The 25327-nt window shown below is 43.3% G+C and overlaps 1 protein-coding gene across 1 annotated transcript in view; it reads left to right on the top strand.

The window, feature by feature from the left end:
* LOXHD1 (lipoxygenase homology PLAT domains 1) overlaps window positions 1-25327 on the top strand; it is a 315277-nt gene that overhangs the window by 119484 nt on the left and 170466 nt on the right. Inside the window, exons 11-12 of the mRNA XM_075128349.1 lie at window positions 17052-17150; window positions 19112-19260. Of these exons, the coding sequence (XP_074984450.1) occupies window positions 17052-17150; window positions 19112-19260 (248 nt within the window). The remainder of the gene's footprint in view (window positions 1-17051; window positions 17151-19111; window positions 19261-25327) is intronic.

Raw genomic sequence — 25327 nt, 5'->3', positions numbered from 1 at the left:
TTCAAAAACATTAAATGGTTTCTATTAACAGTAGGCTTTTAAAAACTTAAAACAAAACATAAAAACTCCAACGACCTCCCCCTAAACTTTGAGCTGGAACCACCTGACAGTGTCACTTGAAAGTGGAGCAGATAGAGAAGCAGATCAGGCCAGGTAAAACAGTTATTGCAATTCTGCCCCTCATTTACATAGCCCCTTTTGTTCCTTGTGCTCCACGCTATCCTCTCACCTCACTCTTCCCTTCATCCGTTTATCTCATTCTTGGATTAATGCCTTTTGCCTTGTCACCCCTTATGCTTCCATAAGTTTACCAAGTGTAACGAGTTCCCTCCGGGGTGCCACCTGGAACTGGGGTACCACTAAGCCCCCCGACCCACCATCCTAGGCTCCCTCTCACACTGTCATGCTGTGACAAGCTGCAAAGGCCTCCAGCCTGCACTTTCACCAGCATACATACAGGTAGAGACCTACCCAGCTGCACTTACATACAGACACTCTGACCAGCCACTGCATAGGAAGGCTACAGTTAGGGTAACTCCCAGCTCCTCAGGCATGCACTCTCTCTGGAGTGTAAATCCAAAATTATACTGTCTTGTGCTGCACAGGGAACTGTACAGTGTAAGCTCATAAAATTTGCCCCCTCCCTCAATGTGGAGAGGAATATGCAACAGCCTTTTGCTCCTGAGCTAAGATTCCCATACACTTCACTCCAACTCACTGGTTTAGATAAAGCAAAAACAAGTTTATTAACTACAAAAGACAGATTTTACATGATTATAAATGATCAAAGCAGATTACCTAGAAAATAATCAAAAAATGCAAACTAATCTTAATATACTAAATAGATTGGATATGAATAGCAGATTCTCATCCAGAGATAATACAAGCAGACTGCAGATTCTTAAGGGGCAAGATGCACTTGCTTTACAGATTGGAATCCCCAGGTGTTTCATTCACAGGCTAGAAATCTCTTTAGCCTGGGTCCAGCACTTCCCCCAGTTTAGTCTTTGCTCCTCAGGTGTTTCCAGGAGTCTTCTTGTGAGGGCAGTTGAAGAACACCCGATGATGTCACTCCCTGCCTTATATAGCTTTTGCATATGACGGGAACCCTTTGTTCCCAAAACTTGGTTCCCAGACCAGCCTGTGGAAAAACACTGACATCCCAAGATGGAGTCTAGAGACATGTGGTCTCATCACATGTCCTTGTAGAGTCATTACTTGGAGGCTGTTTGTAGCATTCTCAGGAAGGCTCACCAGGTGGGAGATAAGCTTCTCCTAAGGCCTATTTTTTTTCCTAATGGCCCACTGCCCTGAATAGCCCCCCCCACCCCACCACCACTATCTGGACTGAAAGCATCTTGTCTAGTGGGAGTTACTCAGGTGTAACTATATTGGAAATACAGATACATAGTCAATATTCATAACTTCAGATACAAAAATGATACACGCATACAAATAGAATAATCATATTCAGCAAATCATAACTTTTCCAATGACACCTCACATGGCATATCTTGCGTAAAATACATCATAATTATACTATAATCATATCATAATATCACTATGAAAAATATGGAGTGCTGTGTCACACCGAACACCATCTCTCTTTCCCCAAATCCTTCCTTAAGACCCATTTCTTTCACAACAATTTTCCAGGACTGGAAAATCTGATCTCCAGGATATATGTGCCAGCAGACTAAGTGACCTTGAGTGAAATCCTGGCTTCATGAGAGCCAATGGGAGTTTTGCCATTCACTTCAATTTGGCCAGTTTACTCCTTGTCTTTTTATGGCCTGACCAAAAATCTACTGAGGTCAAGGGAGTCTTTCCATTGATTTCAGTAGGCTTTGATTGGAGCCTTTGTGTGTGTGTTTATAGCACTGCACGGCCGAGCTGTGTTTTCTCTATAGTAGTAGGTTGAATTGTGGTGGGGATTGGACTGAGAGGGAGCTGCTGAGTTTGGCTGGGCCAACAACCCTTCCCTCGAACCAGGTGGAGGCTAGTTATAGTTTAAAAACTGATCTGTAGAAGCACCTTAAGCTTTGGAGGGACCCATTTTTATAAAAAAAAAATCTAACAAAATAAAAATGAACAGTAAAGATGATTAAAAATGCAACCAAAATCCATATTTTTACTCCATGAACATTGAATTGAAAAATATGTGCAAAGTTTCAAAAAAGTATTGATCAGTTTAAATAATTAAAAATAGAGATTCTCAAAAGGTGACAGTCGTGACTGTGATAGCTCAGTGACTATAGTTATTGGTTTGATGAAAAGGGTTCATCTGAAGTTCCCTGCTGAATGACCTGAGTTCCTGAGGCCTGGTCTACACTACAGAGTTAGGTCGACACAAGGCAGCTTACATCGACCTAACTATGGAAGTGTCTACACTTAAATTTCGCTCTCGCCAACGTAACTGTCCCACTACACCGACTGAACTCCACCTCCACGAGTGGAGTAGAGTCAAGGTAAATGTAGTTACGTCAACACCGTGTCAGTGTAGACACTGCGTTGCTTATGTCAACTATTACTGGCTTTCAGGAGCCTTCCTACAATGCCCCCACACTGACAGGACAATCAATACAAGTACTCCTGCCGAGGTCGCACAGTACCAACACAAGGAGCGAAGTGTAGACAGACACAAGCGATGTAATTACTGTGGCGGCTGTATGCAGATATAAATTAGGTCGACTTAATTTTGTAGTGTAGATATGGCCTCAAGGAGAATATGTCACATTTAATGTACCTGTCAGAAAAACTTCTTTATCCTCTCCCAGCCCCCTGATCCATAAACACAGTGCCATATGCCCATGGTCCTTTGACAATTATGGTGCTACAGATTCTTATTTACCCAAACACTGCTGTTGGTAGCCTGGATTAATTTACAGCATAGATATTAATTGCAAGGAAGGGATCTTGTTCAATCTTATGTGATTTCCCTTCCCTTCATGAATTCTTAGGGTTGTGTGACTGCAATTGAACCTTTGCACAAAGGGCCTTATCTAAACTGAAGTCAATGGGAAGCTTTCCATTGGTGTCAATGGCTTTGGACCAAACCCCCATTAGGAAACGAAATTGCTGCCAACTTTCAGGGGATTGAGAATAGTAACATTAGGACATAATACATGGCTCCTGGTGTATTGCTAAAGCACCAGTGTTTGGAACTCTTTTGGATTGAGCTAAGCGGTGCCAAACAAAACATGGGAGCACCTTCACTGCACAGCCTGCATTCGAGGTGGCAGGAACCTCGCACCTTGCTTTGGAACTATTCCCATGGTTGATGTTCTCTTCCCTGTTTAGGTGAAGCTCAAAGCAGCACTGGCAGGCTGCTGTGTCCAGATCTCCTCAGCTGGAAGGAGGAGCCATCTGGTTCCTCATGTGTCCACATCAAAAAAACCAACACCAACACTGAAACAAGTTGGCTCCTTGTTGGGAGTCTGACCAGAGAGCCAATGACTGAATTGTCACAGATATTGAACTGCCTTGCCATACCTAAGAGAGGTCTATCTAGGTCAGGACTGAGAAATATTGGTAGGGAGTGAGAAGAAGTTTGTACTGTCATTGTACCTATTCTCAAAAAGAAAAGGAGGACTTGTGGCACGTTAGAGACTAACCAATTTATTTGAGCAAAAGCTTTCGTGAGCTACAGCTCACTTCAGCGGATGCATCATGAAAGCTTATGCTCAGATAAATTGGTTAGTGCCACAAGTACTCCTTTTCTTTTTGCGGATACAGACTAACACGGCTGCTACTCTGAAACCTGTACCTATTCTATGGTTTAATGGTCTTCGTGCTCCAGGGCTGTCAATCCAAAACCTTTTGCCTTTTCACTGTGGTTTTGTCTAGATTAAGAAAAGTGGCTGGGATTTGCTAACATGCTAGCTAAACATGGCCTGATCATGACCATTTCCCTTGTGAAGCCACAGGTTAATCATTTTAACCTCAATTTAGCTGGTTGAGGTCTGCCGTAGGCTTTCCACCACATAACCTCTAGCCTACCTGCACACTAGGAATAAGGTTGTGGTTAGGCCAGAGTTATCTAGTGCATGTTAGCAGACCATGACCTAACCCAGACCTCTTTTCCTAATCTAGGTAAATCCTGTAAGAACATTCTTTTACAAAGAGAAAAAAAAGAAGCTAATTTTCAAAAGGGCCTTTTACTTTTCTAAGCCTTAAAACCAATAAAGAAGTATAAGCATCCAGAAATAAACTTATACTTTGCATTGTTTAAGTGAATACTGAATTATAGATTATAACGTTTTCATGACATCCTGCCAACATGTCTATTCCAAACGGGTTCAGAACTAAAGACTGGTCTCCAACTGGCTCCTAGGCTCCAAAGTTGCTAAAGACCAAACACGATGGCTATAAATGTTTCAGATAACAGTTTATGCAAACCCTAACAAGGCTGCATATTTAGAATAGGACAAAATTATTACTGTACCCTGTGTGTCAGCTCAAACCATCTAACTGTTCCATTTGCTTAATTAGTGATAACTCTTTCTTTGGGGAAAGTTTAATGTTATCCAGCTTATTAATAATAAATTTGATTACAATGGAGCTGTATTATGTCTCAGAAATCTAAAAGGGCTATTGAACAAACATGTCATTCTTCTTGCTAGGAAGCAGATGTAATGCATTGTTCATCATAAACTTGAGGGAGGAAGCAGCCAGCTTAATTTAGTGTATATATTATCCTCAATGTTAAAAGCACCAGGAGTTGCTCACTGATTTATATTATTATTTTTATTATTTAGCAAAAATTTAACATTTATAAATAAAGATTAGCCATATCTGTGACTACATCTAAGTAATACAACTGCCTAAATTGCTTCCCTAAAAGAACACATCTGGCAACAAGAAATTGAATCATTATGGATGGGAACTAACAACGAATCCTCAGAGTGAGTTTCTGTATGTGAGTAAATTATTGAAGTTCAGCTGATCAAACTGAATATTGACATGGGTCTGTTACTTCTTCACATGCTTTCATAGCCACTTGTTGGTATGTTCTTGTGTAGAATGAAGGTAGTGAGATCAACCAGGGAGATTGGGACTGAGTCCTTCAACAATCAGAGGAAAAGAAAGACCATGATCAATAAGGATCATAGAATACATTTTCTTCAAATTTTATTATGGTTGGACTTTATCTCCCAAACTACCCAGAACTTGTTTGTCTGGGATGTGTATCAGTATATGCAAGATTAACGTGTTAGGTAATCAGTGAGTGTTTGAGTCGAGTCTAGACACAATCTGCGCTATTCAGAGACTAAGAATGAGGTTTGTTTGTTTTTTGCTAGGAGGAAGGCTTCACAACTCCCTTTTGTTATGTTTTAATATTAGCCAACGTGAGGAATTATGAGTTCTTGATGCAGTTAGGGCTTGAAAAGGCCCTCCGTTCAGCAAAGCACTTAAGCATGTGCTTAAATTCATCCTGATTCAATGGGATTTAAGCACATGCTCAAATGCTTTGCTGAATCAGGACTTAAATATTCTAAATTGTGGCCAGTATTTCTTAATAATAGGCACAGTGCTACAAGCAATGGTATAGCAAAGCTCTTTGGACTTGGACTTGAGATAAAATTTGGTCTGATCCTGCTAGATTTTTGGCTTGATTTTGCAAACTCTCTTTATGCGGAATTCCCATTGAGTTTAATAGGAGTTTTGCACATTCTAGGTTTGCTGAATTGGGACTTTAAGTGAGGCTGAACCAATGAAAAATTATGAGAATCTTTGAAAGCTGTGAAAGTTAAGTAAAACTAAAGGAACTCAATTCAATACACCAGTGCTTCATCTGTAGATTGCTTCTGATGAACTGTTTCACAGGAATGTCCCTATTGTATTCCATATATTCTCAGCATTTTGATGGAGATGAAGTGGGTGAGGTAATAACTTTTATTGAACCAACTTCTGTGGACCAACATAAGTTGATTCAACAAAAGATGTTACCTCACCCATCTTGTCTCTCTCATATCTTGGGGCCAACATGGGACCAACAACAGCACTGCAAAAAACATTTTGATGCACGTTTTAATTTCATACTGAGGTCACACCTGTTGGGGCTTGATCTTGTGGTCTCTGGGCTCCACAATGCTGAAATGAACAGCTGAATTAAGCACAAGAGGGTATTGGGCAAAAGGAGAATAATCATAACACTCAATGGAGGAAACAATCATTTTCCTTTTTCCTTTTACTGTTAGGTTTTGTTGCATAATAGCAATCATCTCAATTGCTCTGGAGCATACTCAGAGCAAAACAACTTTTGAGACTAATTAGCTTTGTTTCAGGGTTGCTTCAGATGTAGCAGCTGTTTCTAAATGTCTGTACTGCAAAGTAATAGAAATACTCTCTGGAGTTTCTTCCCTAGTAGTACTGCATTTTGATAGGGTGATAGTCATGATCAAATTCAGTTAATAGGAAAGCATCACTGAACTCTTCATAAACATCCCCTGTCCTCCAAATGCTCTTGTACCTCCAGCGAATACACAAGCAGTCTGAATTCCCAGTTCAAATATTCAGGTGAAGAAGCTATTAACAGGTTATGAAAGCTGCCGTTCATTACAAAGGATAGTCGTCAATTGCTATTGACAGGAATTAATTATTCTGAGGCACAGAAAGGACCTGCTGATCTAATGACTTCCATATTTTTCTTGTGGGGATGGGGGAAAAGATCTTTTATTGGACATTGTGCAATGTTTTTATGCAGCAAAAAGCCAAGCCTTTCCAAAGATGCTGGAGCAATGTGTATAGTGGGGGTGCTGAGAGCCACTGACTGTAAACCCTGCATATGATGGACTCTCCTTCCAGCCAGGGTATGCAGCAGCACCCCTAGTTTCAGCACCTGTGAGCATCTCTCTCTGGGAGACTGAGCTGACTCCTCTTGAGATCAAGAGGAGTTTTTCCATTGACTTTAATGGCAGTTGTTCTGGGTTCTTGCTTTTTGTCTCACTCTGCCTGTTATATGGCCCCTATTATTTGTAGTCAGCAGGGAACAATTACCACCCTCCTTTCACAGTGAGCTACTGAGGCACAGAGGGTGGGATTCACAAAGGTGCTTAGTCACCGAAGCCCCCAGACTTAGGCACCAACATTCTGATTTTAGGTGCCACTGAGATCCATAACCCCCCTGCTCGGCTGCCACTAAACCCTGTGGGCACCTAAACTTGCTTGGCACCTATGTTTTTGTGGTAAAAGTCCCCTAGGTGCCTATGTTTCTGCCTCCAAGTATGTGTACTGCAGCCTTCCCCTGGCTGTCTGGACACCTATCTCCTGCCTAAGTCCCAGAGCGAATCATGAACCAGGGAAAGGTTGGTGTGACAGGTTCCCCCAGGATGCCACCTGGAACTGGGGTACCACTGAGCCCTCATACCCACCAGCCTGGGCTCCCTCTCACACTGTGCTGCTGCAAAGCCCTCCAGCCTGCACTCTCACCAGCATTCACATGGTGGGGATACACCCGACTGCAGTTACATGCAGACTCTCTAACCACCATCCTCCCAGCCTAGGACCCCAGAGCAGTACCGTCCTCCCCTAGTCAAATCTGGCCAATATATGGGTTTAATATATATGTGAAGAGGAGAATGGGGGAAGCAAACATCACAGTTGAGTGCCCTAACCACTGCGCTAAGGGTGAAAAGGGAGGTCCTCCTCCTTGTCCTCGCCTTCCTCATCTCCCCATCTCCTCCGGCTGTTTTGTGTAGATCTAGGCAGTCACTGAGCATGCCTGCTGCCGTAGGCGCTGATTTTTATTTTTTCCCGGGGGCACTCCACCCCTGCTCAGCCCCGCCACTACTTCACCTCTCCCTCCGATGCCTTGCTCTTGCTTCGCCTCTTCCCGCCCCCACTCCGTCCCCTCCCCCATGGTGCCACCCTTGCTCCACCTCTTCCTGTTCCCGTTCCGCCCCCTCCCTGAGGCCTCTGCATGCACACCGCTGGCTGCTCTCTGCCCTCCGCCAAACCCCTCTCCCAGCTGCCGAACAGCTGATTGGGGGCGGGCTGCTGAACAGCTGATAGGCAGGGCCCCGCAGAACAGCTGTGGCTGGTGGGTGCTGAGCACCCACTATTTTTTTCCATGGGTGCTCCAGCCCCAGATCACCCATGGAGTTGGCATCTGTGCCTGTTGGATCAGGGCCCACACACACATTAGGTGGACAAATGCCTATCTTCCCCCAGCTTGTTACTTGCTAGCAGAAAGAGGCACCTCCCTGAAGCCCGGACTTAGGCACCTATCTCTGAAAGCGGGTTGGCGCTTAGCACATACCTCTCTCATTGGCATCTCCCATGAGCTAGCTTAGGCAGTTTCCTGCTTAGCATGTGCTGGCTTTTGTGGATGGCATTCTAAGGCACCTCTCTGTCTCCATTCATTGTATAGGGCGCCTAAGTGCCTAACTCAGGCTTTGTGAATCATGGTGTATTCCTGTGATTTTTCTCAGCACTTAAAAGTTGTTGCAATGCTCAGTGCCAAATTGCCTACGTCCCTTTGTGACCAGAGAGAGAAAGTGAATTTTTGAAGGTCACATAAAGAATCTATGGCAAAGCTAGGAATTGAACATCCATCACCTGAGTCACAGGCCAGTGCCTTGCCCACAGTACCATGCTTCCTTCTTCTGCTAGGGTGAAGTATTCTGCTTTTCAGATTAGTTATGAGTCAATTTCTAGGGCTGCCATAAAGCTGGTGTCAGAAATCACAGGCAATAGGGCTGGCTCGTTTCTGCATGCTCCATCGCGTCTTTATGGATCCCATACACGCGGTGGAGTAACAGTCACAGTGTTCGTCAATGTGGGGATGCATTTTAACAGACTATTCCCATGGCTGTGTTTGTAAAATGGAATTAAAATTACAAGAACTCATCTAGCTAGGTAATCACAACGCTGCCCAGAGTTAGGTCTCTGGCTTTTACCCAGTGTGCTATATATCAGATGGCTGTGCCATTGCTTGATTGTTTGACACCCTGCTGGTAACCTGCCACATTGCAGGTCATGCACAAGGAAGCTAGTCAGAAATATATAATAGAGAGCTTCACTGAGCACTGACAAAGGAGGTGCTGTTGTCATCATGAATAGGTCGGAATATGAACAAGAGGCTGCTCGGCAGCTCTCCAACACGAGTTTCTACAAGCCATTACCCTATGATCCCACTGAGAGTTACCAAAAGCAACTACAGCATTTGCTCAAGAAACTTCCTGAAAAAGCACAAGATCAAATCCGCACAGACACACCCCTGGAACCCCGACCTGGGATATTCTATCTACTACCCAAGATCCATAAACCTGGAAATCCTGGGCGCCCCATCATCTCAGGCATTGGCACCCTGACAGCAGGATTGTCTGGCTATGTAGACTCCCTCCTCAGGCCCTACGCTACCAGCACTCCCAGCTACCTTCGAGACACCACTGACTTCCTGAGGAAACTTCAATCCATCGGTGATCTTCCTGATAACACCATCCTGGCTACTATGGATGTAGAAGCCCTCTACACCAACATTCCACACAAAGATGGACTACAAGCCGTCAAGAACACTATCCCCGATAATGTCACGGCTAACCTGGTGGCTGAACTTTGTGACTTTGTCCTTACCCATAACTATTTCACATTTGGGGACAATGTATACCTTCAGATCAGTGGCACTGCTATGGGTACCCGCATGGCCCCACAGTATGCCAACATTTTTATGGCTGATTTAGAACAACGCTTCCTCAGCTCTCGTCCCCTAAAGCCCCTACTCTACTTGCGCTATATTGATGACATCTTCATCATCTGGACCCATGGAAAAGAAGCCCTTGAGGAATTCCACCATGATTTCAACAATTTCCATCCCACCACCAACCTCAGCATGGTCCAGTCCACACAAGAGATCCACTTCCTGGACACTACAGTGCTAATAAACAATGGCCACATAAACACCACCCTATACCGGAAACCTACTGACCGCTATTCCTACCTGCATGCCTCCAGCTTTCACCCTGACCACACCACACGATCCATCGTCTACAGCCAAGCTCTGCGATACAACCGCATTTGCTCCAACCCCTCAGACAGAGACAAACACCTACAAGATCTCTGTCAAGCTTTCTTACAACTACAATACCCACCTGCAGAAGTAAAGAAACAGATTGATAGAGCCAGAAGAGTTCCCAGAAGTTACCTACTACAGCACAGGCCTAACAAAGAAAATAATAGAACGCCACTAGCGGTCACCTTCAGCCCCCAACTAAAACCCCTCCAACGCATTATTAAGGATCTACAACCTATCCTAAAGGATGACCCAACACTCTCACAAGTCTTGGGAGACAGGCCAGTCCTTGCCTACAGACAGCCCCGCAACCTGAAGCAAATACTCACCAACAACCACACACCACACAACAGAACCACTAACCCAGGAACTTATCCTTGCAACAAAGCCCGTTGCCAATTGTGCCCACATATCTATTCAGGGGACACCATCACAGGGCCTAATAACATCAGTCACACTATCAGAGGCTCGTTCACCTGCACATCCACCAATGTGATATATGCCATCATGTGCCAGCAATGCCCCTCTGCCATGTACATTGGTCAAACTGGACAGTCTCTACGTAAAAGAATAAATGGACGCAAATCAGATGTCAAGAATTATAACATTCATAAACCAGTCGGAGAACACTTCAATCTCTCTGGTCACGCAATCACAGACATGAAGGTCGCTATCTTAAAACAAAAAAACTTCAAATCCAGACTCCAGCGAGAAACTGCTGAATTGGAATTCATTTGCAAATTGGATACTATTAATTTAGGCTTAAATAGAGACTGGGAGTGGCTAAGTCATTATGCAAGGTAGCCTGTTTCCTCTTGTTTTTTCCTACCCCCCCCCCCAGATGTTCTGGTTTAACTTGGATTTAAACTTGGAGAGTGGTCAGTTTAGATGAGCTATTACCAGCAGGAGAGTGAGTTTGTGTGTGTATGGGGGTGGGGGGATGTGAGAAAACCTGGATCTATGCAGGAAATAGCCCGACTTGATTATGTAAAGAGTTGTCACTTTGGATGGGCTAGCACCAGCAGGAGAGTGAATTTGTGTGGGGGGGTGGAGGGTGAGAAAACCTGGATTTGTGCTGGAAATGGCCCACCTGTTGATCACTTTAGATAAGCTATTACCAGCAGGACAGTGGGGTGGGAGGAGGTATTGTTTCATATTCTCTGTGTGTATATAAAGTCTGCTGCAGTTTCCACGGTATACATCTGATGAAGTGAGCTGTAGCTCACGAAAGCTCATGCTCAAATAAATTGGTTAGTCTCTAAGGTGCCACAACTACTCCTTTTCTTTTCACTGAGCACAGTGGGAGATGATAGCTTTAAGTAATGAAGCATAATCCTCCCTGCTTATTGCAATAGATGAGTTCGGTAGCTTGTGTTTGACGGTGCCATCTAGTGTCTGAAATAAGATTAGCTAAACTATTAGCCCTCTCCTCCCCTTCCCCCAGCACTTTCTTTCTTTTTTTTTTTAAAGTACTGATGAGATTCTTTCTTACGGAATTTCAGGAGGCAGACTTCATATATCCAATGACTGACTGACAGCTAAATGAACTGCACGGTTAATGGAATAGTGTGGCATGGCAGAAACGGCATCTGGTCAATGTCAATTTGCAAGCGGAAGGAGAGACTGAGTTTAAGCTGAATGGAAAATAAGGAAGTGGTTTTCAAATTTCTGAATGGACTGGGATGTATCCATAAGTTGTCCACAGCTACGGAAGTAAGAGTAATTTAGACCAAGTAGAGATGCTATGGAGTGACTAAATGGAATCTGTGAAATGCATTATTTATTTGTATTAAGGGGGGGCTGAAAAGCCCCAGCCAAGATCAAGGCTCCATTACATTTAGTGCTGGACATGTTTCGTAGTAAGGGACAGTTCCTGCTCCAAAGGGTACAATTTAACTAGACAAGAGGGGGGAAAGGGGGATTTACACATGTAGAACTGATACCCAAAGAGAGAGAGACAGATTACTTGCCCAGGGTTTATGGGATGTCTGTGGAACAGCTGGGAATTGAGCTGAATCCCGGGCTGGTGCCAACAATCACACGACTCTCCCACTTCACAAGAAAACAAACCCTGAGCCCTTAAATGCTAGAAAACTCAATCTAACGCCAGGTGGAATTACCAGTCAGTTCACTTGGCTGTTGACAGCTGCACCCAAATTTGTTAGGAGCATACAATGCAATAAAGCACTTGACTACCACACCTCCCACTTCTTCAGTACACCCAGGCCATGTCAGTTAGTGCCACCCCTTTACTTTCCAGAGATAGCATCTATGTAACATCTCTAAGAATCCTTCCTGGGGACTGCTTTATGAGTGCTGCTTTGCTAGATGAGTTGTGTCAGTGGAAGCTGGAATGCCTGTAAGTGCACAGCATACATGATTGCATAGAAAAAGAAAAGGACAGTAGACATTATACACGCATAGGATATATCCTTGCAGGTTACACGGGTTGTGCAGTAGTTACTGTGAAGATGTAGGGACATCAGGAAATAGTTGAAAGCTCTAATTTCGGAAAAGCTGAAATATGATGTTCCTTAAACACAATGTGAAATTGACATTTGTCAGCTATTCACTGAATAGCAGCCATGAAACTGACAAGAATGTCAATTTCCTTAGCAACTCTGCAGCAGGTAGCCAGCCTGACTTGTGATGGGCCCCCAGGGCTGCTAGGCTCTCTTCTCCTGCTGGGGCTCTAGAGTCTGGCAGGTGTCCTGCCATGGAGTGGGGATCTTAGCAGCCTGAAAAGACCTGGCTTTAGCCAAGGCTGCTGCCACAGAGCAGGGACCCTACCAGCTCCCAGAGCCCTGGCTTCAGCCAGGAATCTGGGGTTGGCAGGCTCCCTTCCACAGTATGGGAAAATTCCCATATTTAAAACTGTACAATTACAGGAATCAAATATGCTGGTCCATGTGACGATAACCTCCAAGATCAACAAAGAAATATATGCGTGTTTTTTTTTTTTTACAAATTACATGTATTCATGTACTGTAATTACAGCACTGGTTTGACAGATATGTCCTGTATTAGTGGGCACAGGAGGAAACTAAGTGTACCAAATGAATAATATAAAAACAATTTCATATATATCTCTGCAGATATCTAGCCTGCAGAGTGTACATTTTTATTATGATCAGATAACACTCATTTCCTAGGTGAAAGCCCAACCATGGGGCTATTGTCTATTCTGGGGTGGGATGAGGTCCCTTTCTCTGTCTCTCTCATTTTGTTGTGAAAAACTTTGAAAGGTCTAATCTTCATTCTGATGTGTAACAAAAGCAAATATTGAAATATCTTTTATTTTTTTTGTGAAACGGAATTTGTGTTGTCTGAAAGTTAACCACATGCACAAGTGTTTCCAAGATCAGGGCTATAGCACTTTAGTTTTGAAAGTTTTTTTCTTCCTCCTCTGCCTGTGCAACACGACACTTGGTCCCATCAGCTCTTCCAACTAGATGGTTGATCCATGAAGTCATTGCCTCAAATTTGCATCCTAGGAATGTCAATGAAATCTTCAAGGTATCCAATCTGGCAAGCACTTGTACAATCATATCTCTCACTGACAGGTCATGCTCCGAGAAAGTCAGGGTACTAGCTGCTGTTTTCAAAAATGGGTCCGCTCTGGCTGTGGCTTGAAGAAGTCCTCTCTGCTGTCTTGTTTGGACACTTATTCCCTGATTCTGATCCTGTAAATTGCTCTGTGTGGGATACAACAGGGACCAGCGAGAGGTTCTGTCACTGCTTGTCCTGAAACCTCAGTGGCTTAAAATGCTTTGCTGCTATAGCTCCCTGTCTGGATGCTTCCAGCCAGCAGACAACTATGCACTGAGTATCTGTGTGATAAATAGCCCTGGTTTAGCAACTCTGACTCCAGAAGCCTGCTTGTTGCAGCACATCCACACTCTGCTCTTCACCAGCCTTGATTACTACTAGTCAAGTGACCTCAACATACCCCCCCATTCTGAATGTCCCCAAAACCGTCTGCTCTGAAATGTCCAGCCCCTATTGGAACATTTGGTAATAAGGTCTGTTGCTTCTTTAAAGAGACAAAAACAACAGTTTGTTGCGTTAACTGGAGTTAAACAATCACTTTGATTCAAACACAGCACTGGGTTAGTTTAGATTGAAAGTAAATGAAGTTTATTAACAAAAAGAGAGGATTGGAAGTGAGTTCAAGTGTAAGGGAGAAAGACAGAAATGGTTACCAGCAAATACATGTGAGAAAGTGAAATCCCTTGGGGCTCTTTGCCCCTCTCTTTTTTATAATCCAGTGAACCTTTGAAATGGGCCCTTCTCAAAGTCCAGTGCCCCTGCTGTGAGGAGAGGTGCCATGGAGTCTGATGGAGAAGGTTCCATGCTGGTTTCTTCCCCACTGGTGCTTTCTATCATGCATGTTGATCTGACCCTGCAGCCTCCAATATGCCAATGAATGGCTGCTTGACTGTGGTTACCAATTGTCTGTGATTGCACCTGGATGGAGGCATCAGCCTTTTTGTCTGGAAAAAACCTGTTTACCTGCACCCTAGACTTATTGGTTCAAACACATGTTAGTCCCATATTTCTTTCACATTTGTACAGTCCTTTGGGCATTTACCATACATACAACATAAAAGAATATTAATGATCACTGTGTTACTTGTTTTTCCAATGATACCTTACACGACACCTGTTAGATACAGATTATGATGTACACTGAATTGGGGTACAATGAACTGGTCAGGCCAGCTGAAACGCACTACCTGATACCAGAGCCCCTTGCTCTCTGACACTGGGATGCTCTTAGGGTCACAGCATGTTTCCCCCTTCACCAGATTGGGGACTCAAGGCCTAATAGTGTTGTTAGTAGCATGTGGGCACAGAAGTCCACCAGCAAGATCAAAGCTTTAAACTGTACCAACTCTATCTTTGGCTGTTAGAAATGAGAACTCTCTGGGGTTTGCATCTCCTGTTGTTGCATTAGCTGTACTAGCAAAAGTCTTCAAGAGTCCTCCCTACTGGGAGTCAGGTTCTGCCCTTTACTTCTTGTTGTTGATTATTAAGGGCATTTTAACTCATATTATTTTATTGTGTGCTGATGCATTTGTGAGAGGGGCTCTTCAACTGTCAACTTGATTTTTAGTCTATTTAAAAGATTAGCTGTGAGAGGTACTGTATTTGCCCCACAGCCCCCTGGCCAAATTTGTAGTTCTGCAGTTGCATTTCCTACTTGTTCAATAAAAACTCATCAACACATCTTAAAACAGGAATACTAAAGACTTGTAGCAAACTACCCAGGAACAGTCTCTAGACCAGGAAATAATAAAAATGTACAAGTCATTTATAGGCTGTTCGTGGAGAGAGCCATCACTGAATACATTATTTGCTGCATGTTGTTCACTCAGGTCTAAATATACATGGAGCTTGCCACCTGGTATAAAGAAAGATGAGTACTGCTCCAATACAGTCAGTCGACTAAACTAGGGTGGGATTTTTAAAATTGCCAAACATTGTCCTAAATTTCCTCCCATTGAAGTCAGTGGGCATTTTTCCATTGATATCAATGGGAGCGGGGTTAGGCTAACCTTGATCACATCTGAAAAATCCCATCCCTAGTTTTGAAGAACCTGGGCAATGGAAATATAATCTGTGCTTCTTATTGATGTAATTGTTTTTCGGGCTCCTTCGTGCCACATATGATATAGCATTGCATTTTAGCATTGCAATGTCAAAGGTACGGTGCTTGATACCTTCACTCGCTTATGGCTTTTTTTATATTCTAGAAAGCAGCAGAATTTTTAAACTGGATGGGGTAGCGGGATGGGACCTTTCCAAGTCTTTGCACTGCTTTAGTTGACTGATCTTTCTTCAAAATATTTGTTATCACCTGCTCTTGCTGAGTGTCTGCTAAGTTGCAAAGTTAGCTGCAGTGTAGTGTTCAGAATTGATGTAGATCTAAACTTGAGCAGTTGTTTGGGTTACACCGATCATTGATCTTTCAGAAAAACAAGGCTAACACGTGTTTAATGGCCATGTGTCAGCACCACAATTTGAACCACTTGTGTCATTTGTTCAAACTTCCAATAAAAAGGCCAAGAACTGAATGATCTGCACCTGAGAAGTGGACACCAAACGTCACTGAGATCTGACTAGGCAAAAGGTCTTCCTTGAATGGTTTGCACGCCTTCCACAGAGGGAGAGAAGATGATCCAATGCATAGGGTACTAGCTTAGCCTAGCTTGTGGGATGCCTGGGTTCAATTCCCTCCTGTGCCACACGCATCCTGTCTGAGCTCGGATAAGTCATTTAGTCTCTCTGTGCTTCAGTTCCCTATCTGTAAAATGGGAATAATAGCACTTCCCTTCTTCAGAGGGGTGTTATCAGGATAAATACATTAAAGATTGTGAGGTGTTTGGCTAGTCCAGTGATTTGGGGTGGGGGTGTTTATAAGTACTGTAGATAGAAGAAGCACGGAGTATCAGATGTCTCTGTGGCACAGTTTCCAACCCCACAGAGAGCTCACTACAGAATTGGGATGGGGGGGGGCTAATGCAAGAGGGGGGATTGCACAATACCCTCCAGCAGAGTCTCCACAGATGTTGCCACTCTTATTAGGAGAGGGATCAGTGTAGGATTAATTCTGGTAAAGTTTTGGGGGAGTATTTCAATTGCCTTGGCTAAGCTTTGGTTTTCCTTCTTTATTGAAATTTTCTTGTATGCGTTGGCATCCTGGCTCTCCCTATGGTGGTAGTCTTACAGCAGCCAGGAAAGGCTGTGAATGGTGGCCTGCGTACACATGTTGGGTGAAATCCTGACCCCCATAATGGCAAAACTCCCACTGACTTCAGTGGGACGAGTATTTCACTCTTTGAGTCTGTTGCAATAGTTACCGTAGTGTTCTGTGTACTAACCAGTATGAACAGTGGCTCCTAGCATCCCATCTTGTCCAAGTGCTTCCAAGGCATATTGCACCACAGTGGCAGGTCTGGTGTGGATCCGTATGCTTTATGTTGATCCATGGCTTGTATTGTTAATATGCTGGGCATTTCTCCTTCTGTCTTTGCAGTTAACAAGTATGTGGTCAAAGTGTTTACCGGAGACATTAGCGGCAGTGGAACAGATGCTGATGTCTTCATTAATATCTTTGGCGAGAATGGAGACACAGGTATTCAAATGCAAATCATTTCCTAAAATACTTTTTCCTGCTCTGTCCTAGGCGAGCCTGATATCTGAACAACAAACAGCACAATCTGGAAAATGCAAAATGATTTGGCTCCGTGAAAGGACAACAAATGGCCTGTCTAGTTTAGGATTTTTCAGACCCATAATTTTCAGCAGGTGCAACAGCAGAACAGCTGGAATGTGAACAAGGGTCAGGCTTTTCTACCGCTGTGTCATCTAACACGAAAATTCCTGGTATAGACACTCGGGCATAGACCAATTCAACAGGGAAACAATTCACTAAAATATCTGATGTTAATGTGATACCCATACATGAAGGGAAAGCAAAATATTGGCAATCCCTTTTGGGAAGCTGAGAGAAGAATTTTGTCCACACATATTATTTCAAACTTTAATTGTGGACTATGATTGAATCTCTGTCCATTTAAAGTGTGATCATGTCACCATTTGTATCACCATTTAATTCAAATCAGCTGATAAGCTGCATTTATTTTATGAAACAGAGGCTGTAGCAAAACATGATAGTATGCACTTGATTTTAGTAAACAGTATGTTTCATCTATAAGATCAGAATAATAACTAGAGATAGGCCCAAACCAAACCCACCCTTACAGAAAAGTCTTCAAGACTTCAGTAAAAAAATGAAGTCCTTTCTATAGTTTAACTATCCTATAGAATTTAATAGAGAATGATATAACTTCTCTTGCATTCTGTGAAATGGTTCATAAACATCTGTTGACAGGATTTCATTCCCTATTAAATTCTATGGGCTTTTAGAGTAATTAATGTAGTACACTATTGGTTTTATCCCTGTTCAATTCTTTAACACTTTTCCATAAAAACAAACTCCTTTGAGTTCACAGGTGTTCAAAATCCAAACCTGGATCCTAATTTTGCAAATAACTCCTCTCTTTATAGTGGTCTGGAACAAAATCCAGGATCCAAATGCCCCTGAGCTTTGAGACATAGTAAATCTGGAATTCTGCAGCTTGTATCTACCCCTAAAAGTATTTTAAATGGTTGGCTAGATTTTTAAAAGCAGAGCTGTTTGAAATGTTGCAATAGAGAAAATAAAAGAGATGCCCACCCATCTCTTTTTGGAGACTTCTGAGTGATGTAAGTAACTGCTGTAGGGCGACCTTGCCTGGAGAAGCCTCCTACAGCAAGTCATTACATGGCAGGTGTGTCTGCCTCAGTTTCCCTTTCACACAGGCTCGCTTAAGTAGTACCCCTCCTTAGGGCCAGTTAATTACCAAAACATAGAGTAAATAATGCTAAGTAAGAGTCCCAGCTATAGTTTACTTCTCACACTCACTGTTTATAGTCCTTAAAACCCAGTTCTTCCCCGTGGGAATCCCTCCAGCCTCTCTGCTGGGAGTCCTTCCATACCATACTGCAGTATCTTCTGCCACACCTGGGCTCTTCATCACACACCTCCTGTCCTTTTACCAGAAGGGCCACCACCTCTCAGCCCAGGTGGGGTGTAGCCCCACACTTCCCAGTGGGAACTCTCCCTGCTGCTCTGCTGGGAGCCCTTCAGCCATCTGGCTCCAGCTCAGGCATGTCCACTGGTAAGTCACTGCTCCCCTGCCGTCACCCTTCTCTGGTCCTTGGCTCCAGCTCTCCGACGTGAAAGCCAGAAGTCAACTCCCTGTGCTGTTCTCCTGCCTCCAGCCCTGGCTTGGGGAGATCAGCCAGCAAACCCCACTTGCTACTCTCCTGCTTTTTTGTGTTCTGAAGGAATGGTGCTTTGTCACTGGATTATAAAGTTCCCTGTCTTCTACTGTCTGCACTTTATAGAAGCAGTGCTTTGGGACTGGTTGATTTAGTCATAACAGTAGCATTGCTAGACCGAGATTTTTTTTAATGCATAAATATGTACTGATTCCTTCACCAACTTTTTTCCATCTCATTCACCTTTCCCTTTGCTGTTGTTTTGCTTAGGGGAGAGGAGACTGGACAACAACAAGGACAACTTTGAAAAGGGAGCAGAGGACAAGTTCACCCTTGATGCTCCAAATTTGGGAAAGTTACGGAAAATTACCATAGGCCATAATAACAAGGGTGGCTCTGCTGGCTGGTTCCTTGACAAGGTTAGTTATTCCATAGGAGACAGTTAGTTAGGGCTGAACTGGGACCAAAAAGTCTAACTTTTCATCTGCTCACTGCTTCGATACCAACAGTCCCAAATACTCACTGGTAATATGGTCATTCAAGTTTTTTGTTACTCAGAAAGATGTGGGTCAAGCACTCAACATTCAAAGCTAATAACCACACCAAAATCTTCTGAGATAATTGATTTTTAAAACTGCAAATCTGGTGTTGACGATGGTATGTGAAGGGCGAGTGCAGGTGTTATAGCAGAAACTTCTCTTACCTGCCCTGCCAGTCAATTCAGTCATGTCCTGCAACACTCTAGTTTTGAGCCTGCTCTAAATAGTTGGTCCAGTAAAAGATATCACCTCACACACCTTGTCCCTCTAATATCTTGGGACCGACACAGCTATAACATTGCTTATATTCTAAATAGAGGTGCTCAAGCAAGTGACCAAAAATCAGAGACACTGACTTTCTGAGTGCCCAGGGGATGCTTGACCCCCGCTCTGCCCCAGGCCTTGCCCCCACTCCACCCCTTCCTCCAAGCCCCCACCCCTGCCCCACCTCTTCCTGCCCTTGCCTCTTCCCTCCCGCCCCAGCTGATCACCAGTGGGTGGGAGGCGCTGTGGGGGAGGGGCAGCAGCTGATAAGTGGGGCCCGCCGGCGGGTAGGAGGTGCTGAGGGGGAGGGGGAGGACCTGATTGGCAGGGTTGACAGTGGGTGCTCAGCACCCACTATTTTTTCCCATGGGTGCTCCAGCCCCAGAGCACTCATGGAGTCGGCGTCTATGCCAAAAATGGGGACCAGGTTGTAACTCACCAGTGACTTGACCTAAGTCAGTGTTTGGGCCCTGGACTGCAGAGGTGTAAGTACTCTGCACCTTCTAACATCAACCCTCCCCATCCTCTGCTCTCCTCACTCATTCAGTGAAAGAGAGACAAAGAAAGGCCTGTTAATGTGATTCACCTTTGTGGCAAACACTTATTTTTTTACAGGCCGGTGCAAGGTCCATGCACCACTGAGCTCCCATATAATCCCTCAAAATAAATTTAATGGTACAAGGGCACTCTATAGAGAGTATACAGTTTAGTGTGTCTTGTTTTTATGAAAACGGTTGGTGCCACCGGACTCCTCGTTGTTTTTATGATTCTGCGATCATTTGCATGGTAAATGAAGGGGGGTTTAAATGGGCTACTAACTTTTCTCTGTGTCCATTAATGTGCTCACTGCTTTTACTCTGCATGACTGCAGCTCACCACCTTCTTTGTGCATCCAAAGGGCCTCTCATTAACAGTTCTCCTTGCAAGTCCCTGTTTGATTTCTTTCCTCTTCAGCCGCAAACTCTCACTGAAGTTAATGGCAAATCTGTCATTTGGAGCATTTGTGATTAGGGGCCCAGCAAATGAGTCAAATTGCTGGACCTCTTACAATACAGAAAACTTACCCAGGCAGTAAGTATACCACATCTGGGCAGATTAACTGAAATCGCCCATGCTATTTCAGAGCACTTTTATCACAAGTGGGTCCAACGACCACAGAGCACAACATAGGTACCATTCTAAAAGGTGAGCTGCAGTCAGTGGGAATTGTAGATTCCCATGTCAGAAAACCATGTGGAATGATCCATGTTTTGCATGCAGATCCACCCTGATTTATTTTCAGTAATTCCAGGCATAGCTATAATCCTTGTGTAGGAGATCTTCAAGGAACACCCCTTGTAGGTGCTGCAGGACACGGTGTTGTGATTCAACAGATGGCACATTTCCTGCTGAGTTATTACTGAACCAGCTCCCCAAAATGATGTTAGCTCTGTACTAGATGGTGTCATTGTTCAGATGAGATGCAAAACCACGGTTATAATCTGGAGATTATTATATCTAAAGAAAGGTCCTGATTAGCACCAAAATTATGTGGTAATGAATATCATAGTAATTTGTCCTAAACCAAATTTTATAACTCACACCATTCACCCTTGAAACTTTTTGTATGTTTAGTTCAATTATGCACTGACTAAGTAGTTCATCTACCCAAACATGATCCAGTGATAACAGCACAGGTTACTTAAATGCTTGTTTAACAACTTGCAAAATAATTACCTTGATATCTGGGTGATATGAATCATTCCCACATCTTACAATAATATGCACCATTTTGGAAACATGGACAGACATAAAACACAAAGAAATATAGAGGAAACATTTTTTAATAAAATAGCTGTGTCGTCTTTCAAAGCTTCACCAGCACAACCTTATCTGTTGTCGTTTGCATTGTGATCATGCCCAGAGTCCCCCAGCTGTGCATACCCAGAGACAGCCCCTTCCCTGAAGCGCTAACAATCTAAGTAGACTAGACAGCCAAAGAGTGGGGAAGAGGAAGTATTATTCCCAAATTTGCAGATTAAGCCATTTGCCCAAGGTCACACAGGAAGCGTCTGGAAGAACTGGGACTAGAGCATAGATCTCCTACGTGTCAATTCAGTGCCTTGACCTTAAGACCAATTTTGCTGTCTGTCTGACTTTGCCTTTATCTTGGGATCTTGTTGTATGGTTCACTCCAGTTAGCTGTCTCTCCCCACTGCAAGGATTGCAAAAAGACTGTTTTTCAAAGCTGGCTTGCACTAGTTATTAATATCATTTTATTTGTTACGTGCCAGCAATGTTTTTGTGTCCTGTCAACTTGACAGAGTTAAGAGTCTCAAATCACAAGCTCATTCTAATTCAAGATGCAGAAGCTAGGCAGCCCTTTCATCCATTTGTTGCTGGCTCTAGGGGTAGTCCAGCAGAGTGCCAAGTTTCTCCATTTTGGGGGTGCTCGGGCTTTGTAGGATTGAGCCCTTGGAGAAGAAAGTTAAAGGATAGAAGGTGAAATGAGACAATAGTGATCCCAGTTTGATCAAGTCATTTCTTAGAATGGCACTGCAGAGTGTTTTAGAACAGAAGATAAACACTAATATAACTCACTCAGAGTTGAAACTCCTGGTATTCTCCTATTAGACAATAAAAGGTTAAAGAGTATTTAGATAACTTGAATATATTGACATCAGCAGGTCCTGATGAATGCACCCTAGAGTGCTGAAGGAATCAGTGCCTGAACCATTGGCAAAAAGGCAATTACTGTACTATATTGGGTTGTATTACTAGTAATATCATGTGTAAAACAAGTCAGATAATTATTCTGCCCTACTTAGCAGTGCTTAGGTCTAAAGCATGTGAAAGTTCAGAGGAGATTGAGAAAGAAGATTAAAGATCTGGAAAATAAGAGCTGTGAGTAAAAAGTTAAGTGAATTCAGCAAGTTTTCTTTGGAGACAAGCAGACCAAAGAAAGACAGGGTTAACTGCCTGCAGATGTGTGAACAGATCTTGTAAAGGGGTCAGGAATCAATTATTTTTCCTACTCAGCAAGGACAGAATGGGAAGGTCCTCGTTGTAGGGAAGAGGTAAAATGTAGGTTCAATACCAGAAAATGCGCAGCGACCATGCCGCCACTGGACCAAGCTCTTAAAGGAGGTTTGGGAATTATTTTCACTGACTCAAAGACAGGCTAGACCACGCTCCTCTTTGTGAGAGATGATTTAGGGGTAATGAATTCTGAATTCAGTTTTGCACATTTACGGGGAGCTGGACGAATCGACCCAGGAGAGTTTCTTTTGGACCCTGCTGAAAATTGTTTAAATCGGTCCAGATCCAAAGCCAATGGAATTCAGTAACTTCCTTGTTACTATAGCTGAAAAGGTCTGTTTACCCAGGAACATCAAAGCAAAGAACTGAAGCATGCACTTGCAGTTCTAGCATAAAGGCGACTCCAACTGGAGTCCTTCCTACTGTATTGAGTGGAGATCTGAGTCCATCATGTTTACCTCAAGCTCAGCTAAGACTGGAGTGTGTGTTTGTTAAATCTGTGTCAGATGGTGCTTGCTTGAAGGAGTGCGTGAAGGGTTGGATGCTCTTGAGGCTAAGCCATAGGACTAGGGGTTGAGGCTCTTTGGTTCTATTCCTCACTCTGCCACTGATTCTTTGAGAATTTGGGTCATTCAATCACATCTCACTCTCCTCAACTTTAAAATAGAGATAATACTTCCCATACACACAGGTGTATTGGAAAGCTTAGATGAGGGTTTGTAAAAGTGCTGCAAGTTTCTCAGATGGAAGGCAGTACGTAGGTTATATGTATGTGTTGTGTGTGTGTGTACATATATATATTGCACATATAAAAACTATGTTAAAAGAGCAATAAGGTTGCAAAGTCAAGTAGTCAAAAGTTAGGAAAAGTCAGAATTAAAGTTGCCTGTGCAACCTTAATTCTGCCCTCATGTGTGTATGCATTATGATACAGGCCTTAATTACATGGTCACATGCTATTTTTTCCACCAGACCCCTGTCTCTTTCATTGCACAGGATGGACAGTGCTCAGTTAATGACCAGCTGTTCAATATTTTGTTTTATCCTCATTGTCACTATTCAAACCCTGCTCTTTATACAGAATTATTAATTTCCGCCAGGGCTATTCTGTGACGTTCATCATTATAATATCTGAGTGCTTCACAAATGTTAATACATTTATCTTCACAACACCCCAGTGAGGCAAGGGAGTGCTGTTATCCCTATTTTACCACTTGGCAATCGAGAAGGGAGATTAAGGTCAAAAGTGTCCACTACTTTTGGGTACCCAATTTTAGATGCCTAGGACCTGATTTTTCAGAGTCCTTAGCATAATATAGCACTTACATCTTCAAAGCACAGCTTCCATGGATTTCAAAGGCAGCTTTGAGTGCTCAGCACTGCTGCAAACCAGATTCTAGTTGGGCACCCAGAAAATGAGGAACACACAATTAGTGGCCGTTGGTTAAAATGATTTCCTCAGCATCACACAGGAACTCTGTGGCAGAGGCAGAGAAAAAGTCCAGTTCTCCAGGGAAGCATTCAACTGCCTTAACCATGAGACCACCCTTTCTCATCCTGCAATCCTCTGCCTCATTTGCTATATACCTTCCAACTTCTACAGCAACTGGGGCAGGGGTCCTGCAGACAATGGCCTCCTTTACTAAGCAGCCCCAATTCATCCCCAGGAGCTGTGGCAACTGATATTGTGCAAAGTCTTATAACTTGGCCAAATTTGGATGTTTTTTCATGGGCACAGCAAAAGGCGCATTCCTGACACAAAGGTCATACACCCCTGCCAAATTGCGACCCCTTCCACCAAAGCATGGCGTCACTAGAATTCCCCATCAAAATGGTGGTAAGAATATTTTTAAATGGCAAAATAATGTATTTTCCCTATTCTCTGAAACAGCTGAGCCATTTTTTTGCTGAAACTTCAAAGGAAAAGAAAAAGAACGAGCCTTTGTCAGACACACAGCATAGAAAATTTCAGCCCAAACAGTTAAAATTTTGACAAAGTTATAAACAACTGAAAACATGGTTTTATAATGGCAAGCTTAACTATAGGCATCACTACCTCTCCTGCCTGTAAAAGAAGTAAAGAAATAGTTTATAAATTCACCACAACCTCAGCTGGTGTTGACTTCCTGATTTATACCCGTTGAGTATCTGACCTAGTATTTTTGAAGCCTGGGTACCATGACTAGAAATGCAAGTATTATCTCAATCTTTAGTATTGTTCCTGGGGTCTAAACCAAAGTTTGCCATTTAAACTGCCCAATGGGAACAGAGAAAATGAAGAACAGAGCCCTGGGGAATCCCTCTGATCAGTGGGAACAGACTACAGGAAAAGGAGCATGATTAGGATACTATAAATAGTCCCTGCATGACATAGACTTTAGAGCCACTTTGTTTAGGTCAATGGTGGCACAGACACTGGGGAGGTGACAAGGGGCAGCCCAAAAAACTAGCCCTCCCCTTTGCAGCAGTAATCAGTAAGATAGTTGTGAACATAAACGAAGCAGTTTCCTGAGCTGTGAGCTTGACATGAAATCTAGCTGGAATGTAAGCCGCCCCAAGTTCGAAGGTGCAGGGTAAAACATAACAGAATTTGTTTTTCTCCTTGTGCTGTTTTTCCCAAAGTGTTCCATGATCTAATAAAGGAAGCTTTGTCAGACCCAGACAC

Source organism: Caretta caretta, chromosome 5 (assembly GCF_965140235.1).
Source record: "Caretta caretta isolate rCarCar2 chromosome 5, rCarCar1.hap1, whole genome shotgun sequence".
In the NCBI taxonomy this organism is placed as follows: Eukaryota; Metazoa; Chordata; order Testudines; family Cheloniidae; genus Caretta; species Caretta caretta.
Note: the sequence above shows the minus strand (reverse complement) of the source record. Positions and strands in the feature narration are given on the sequence as shown.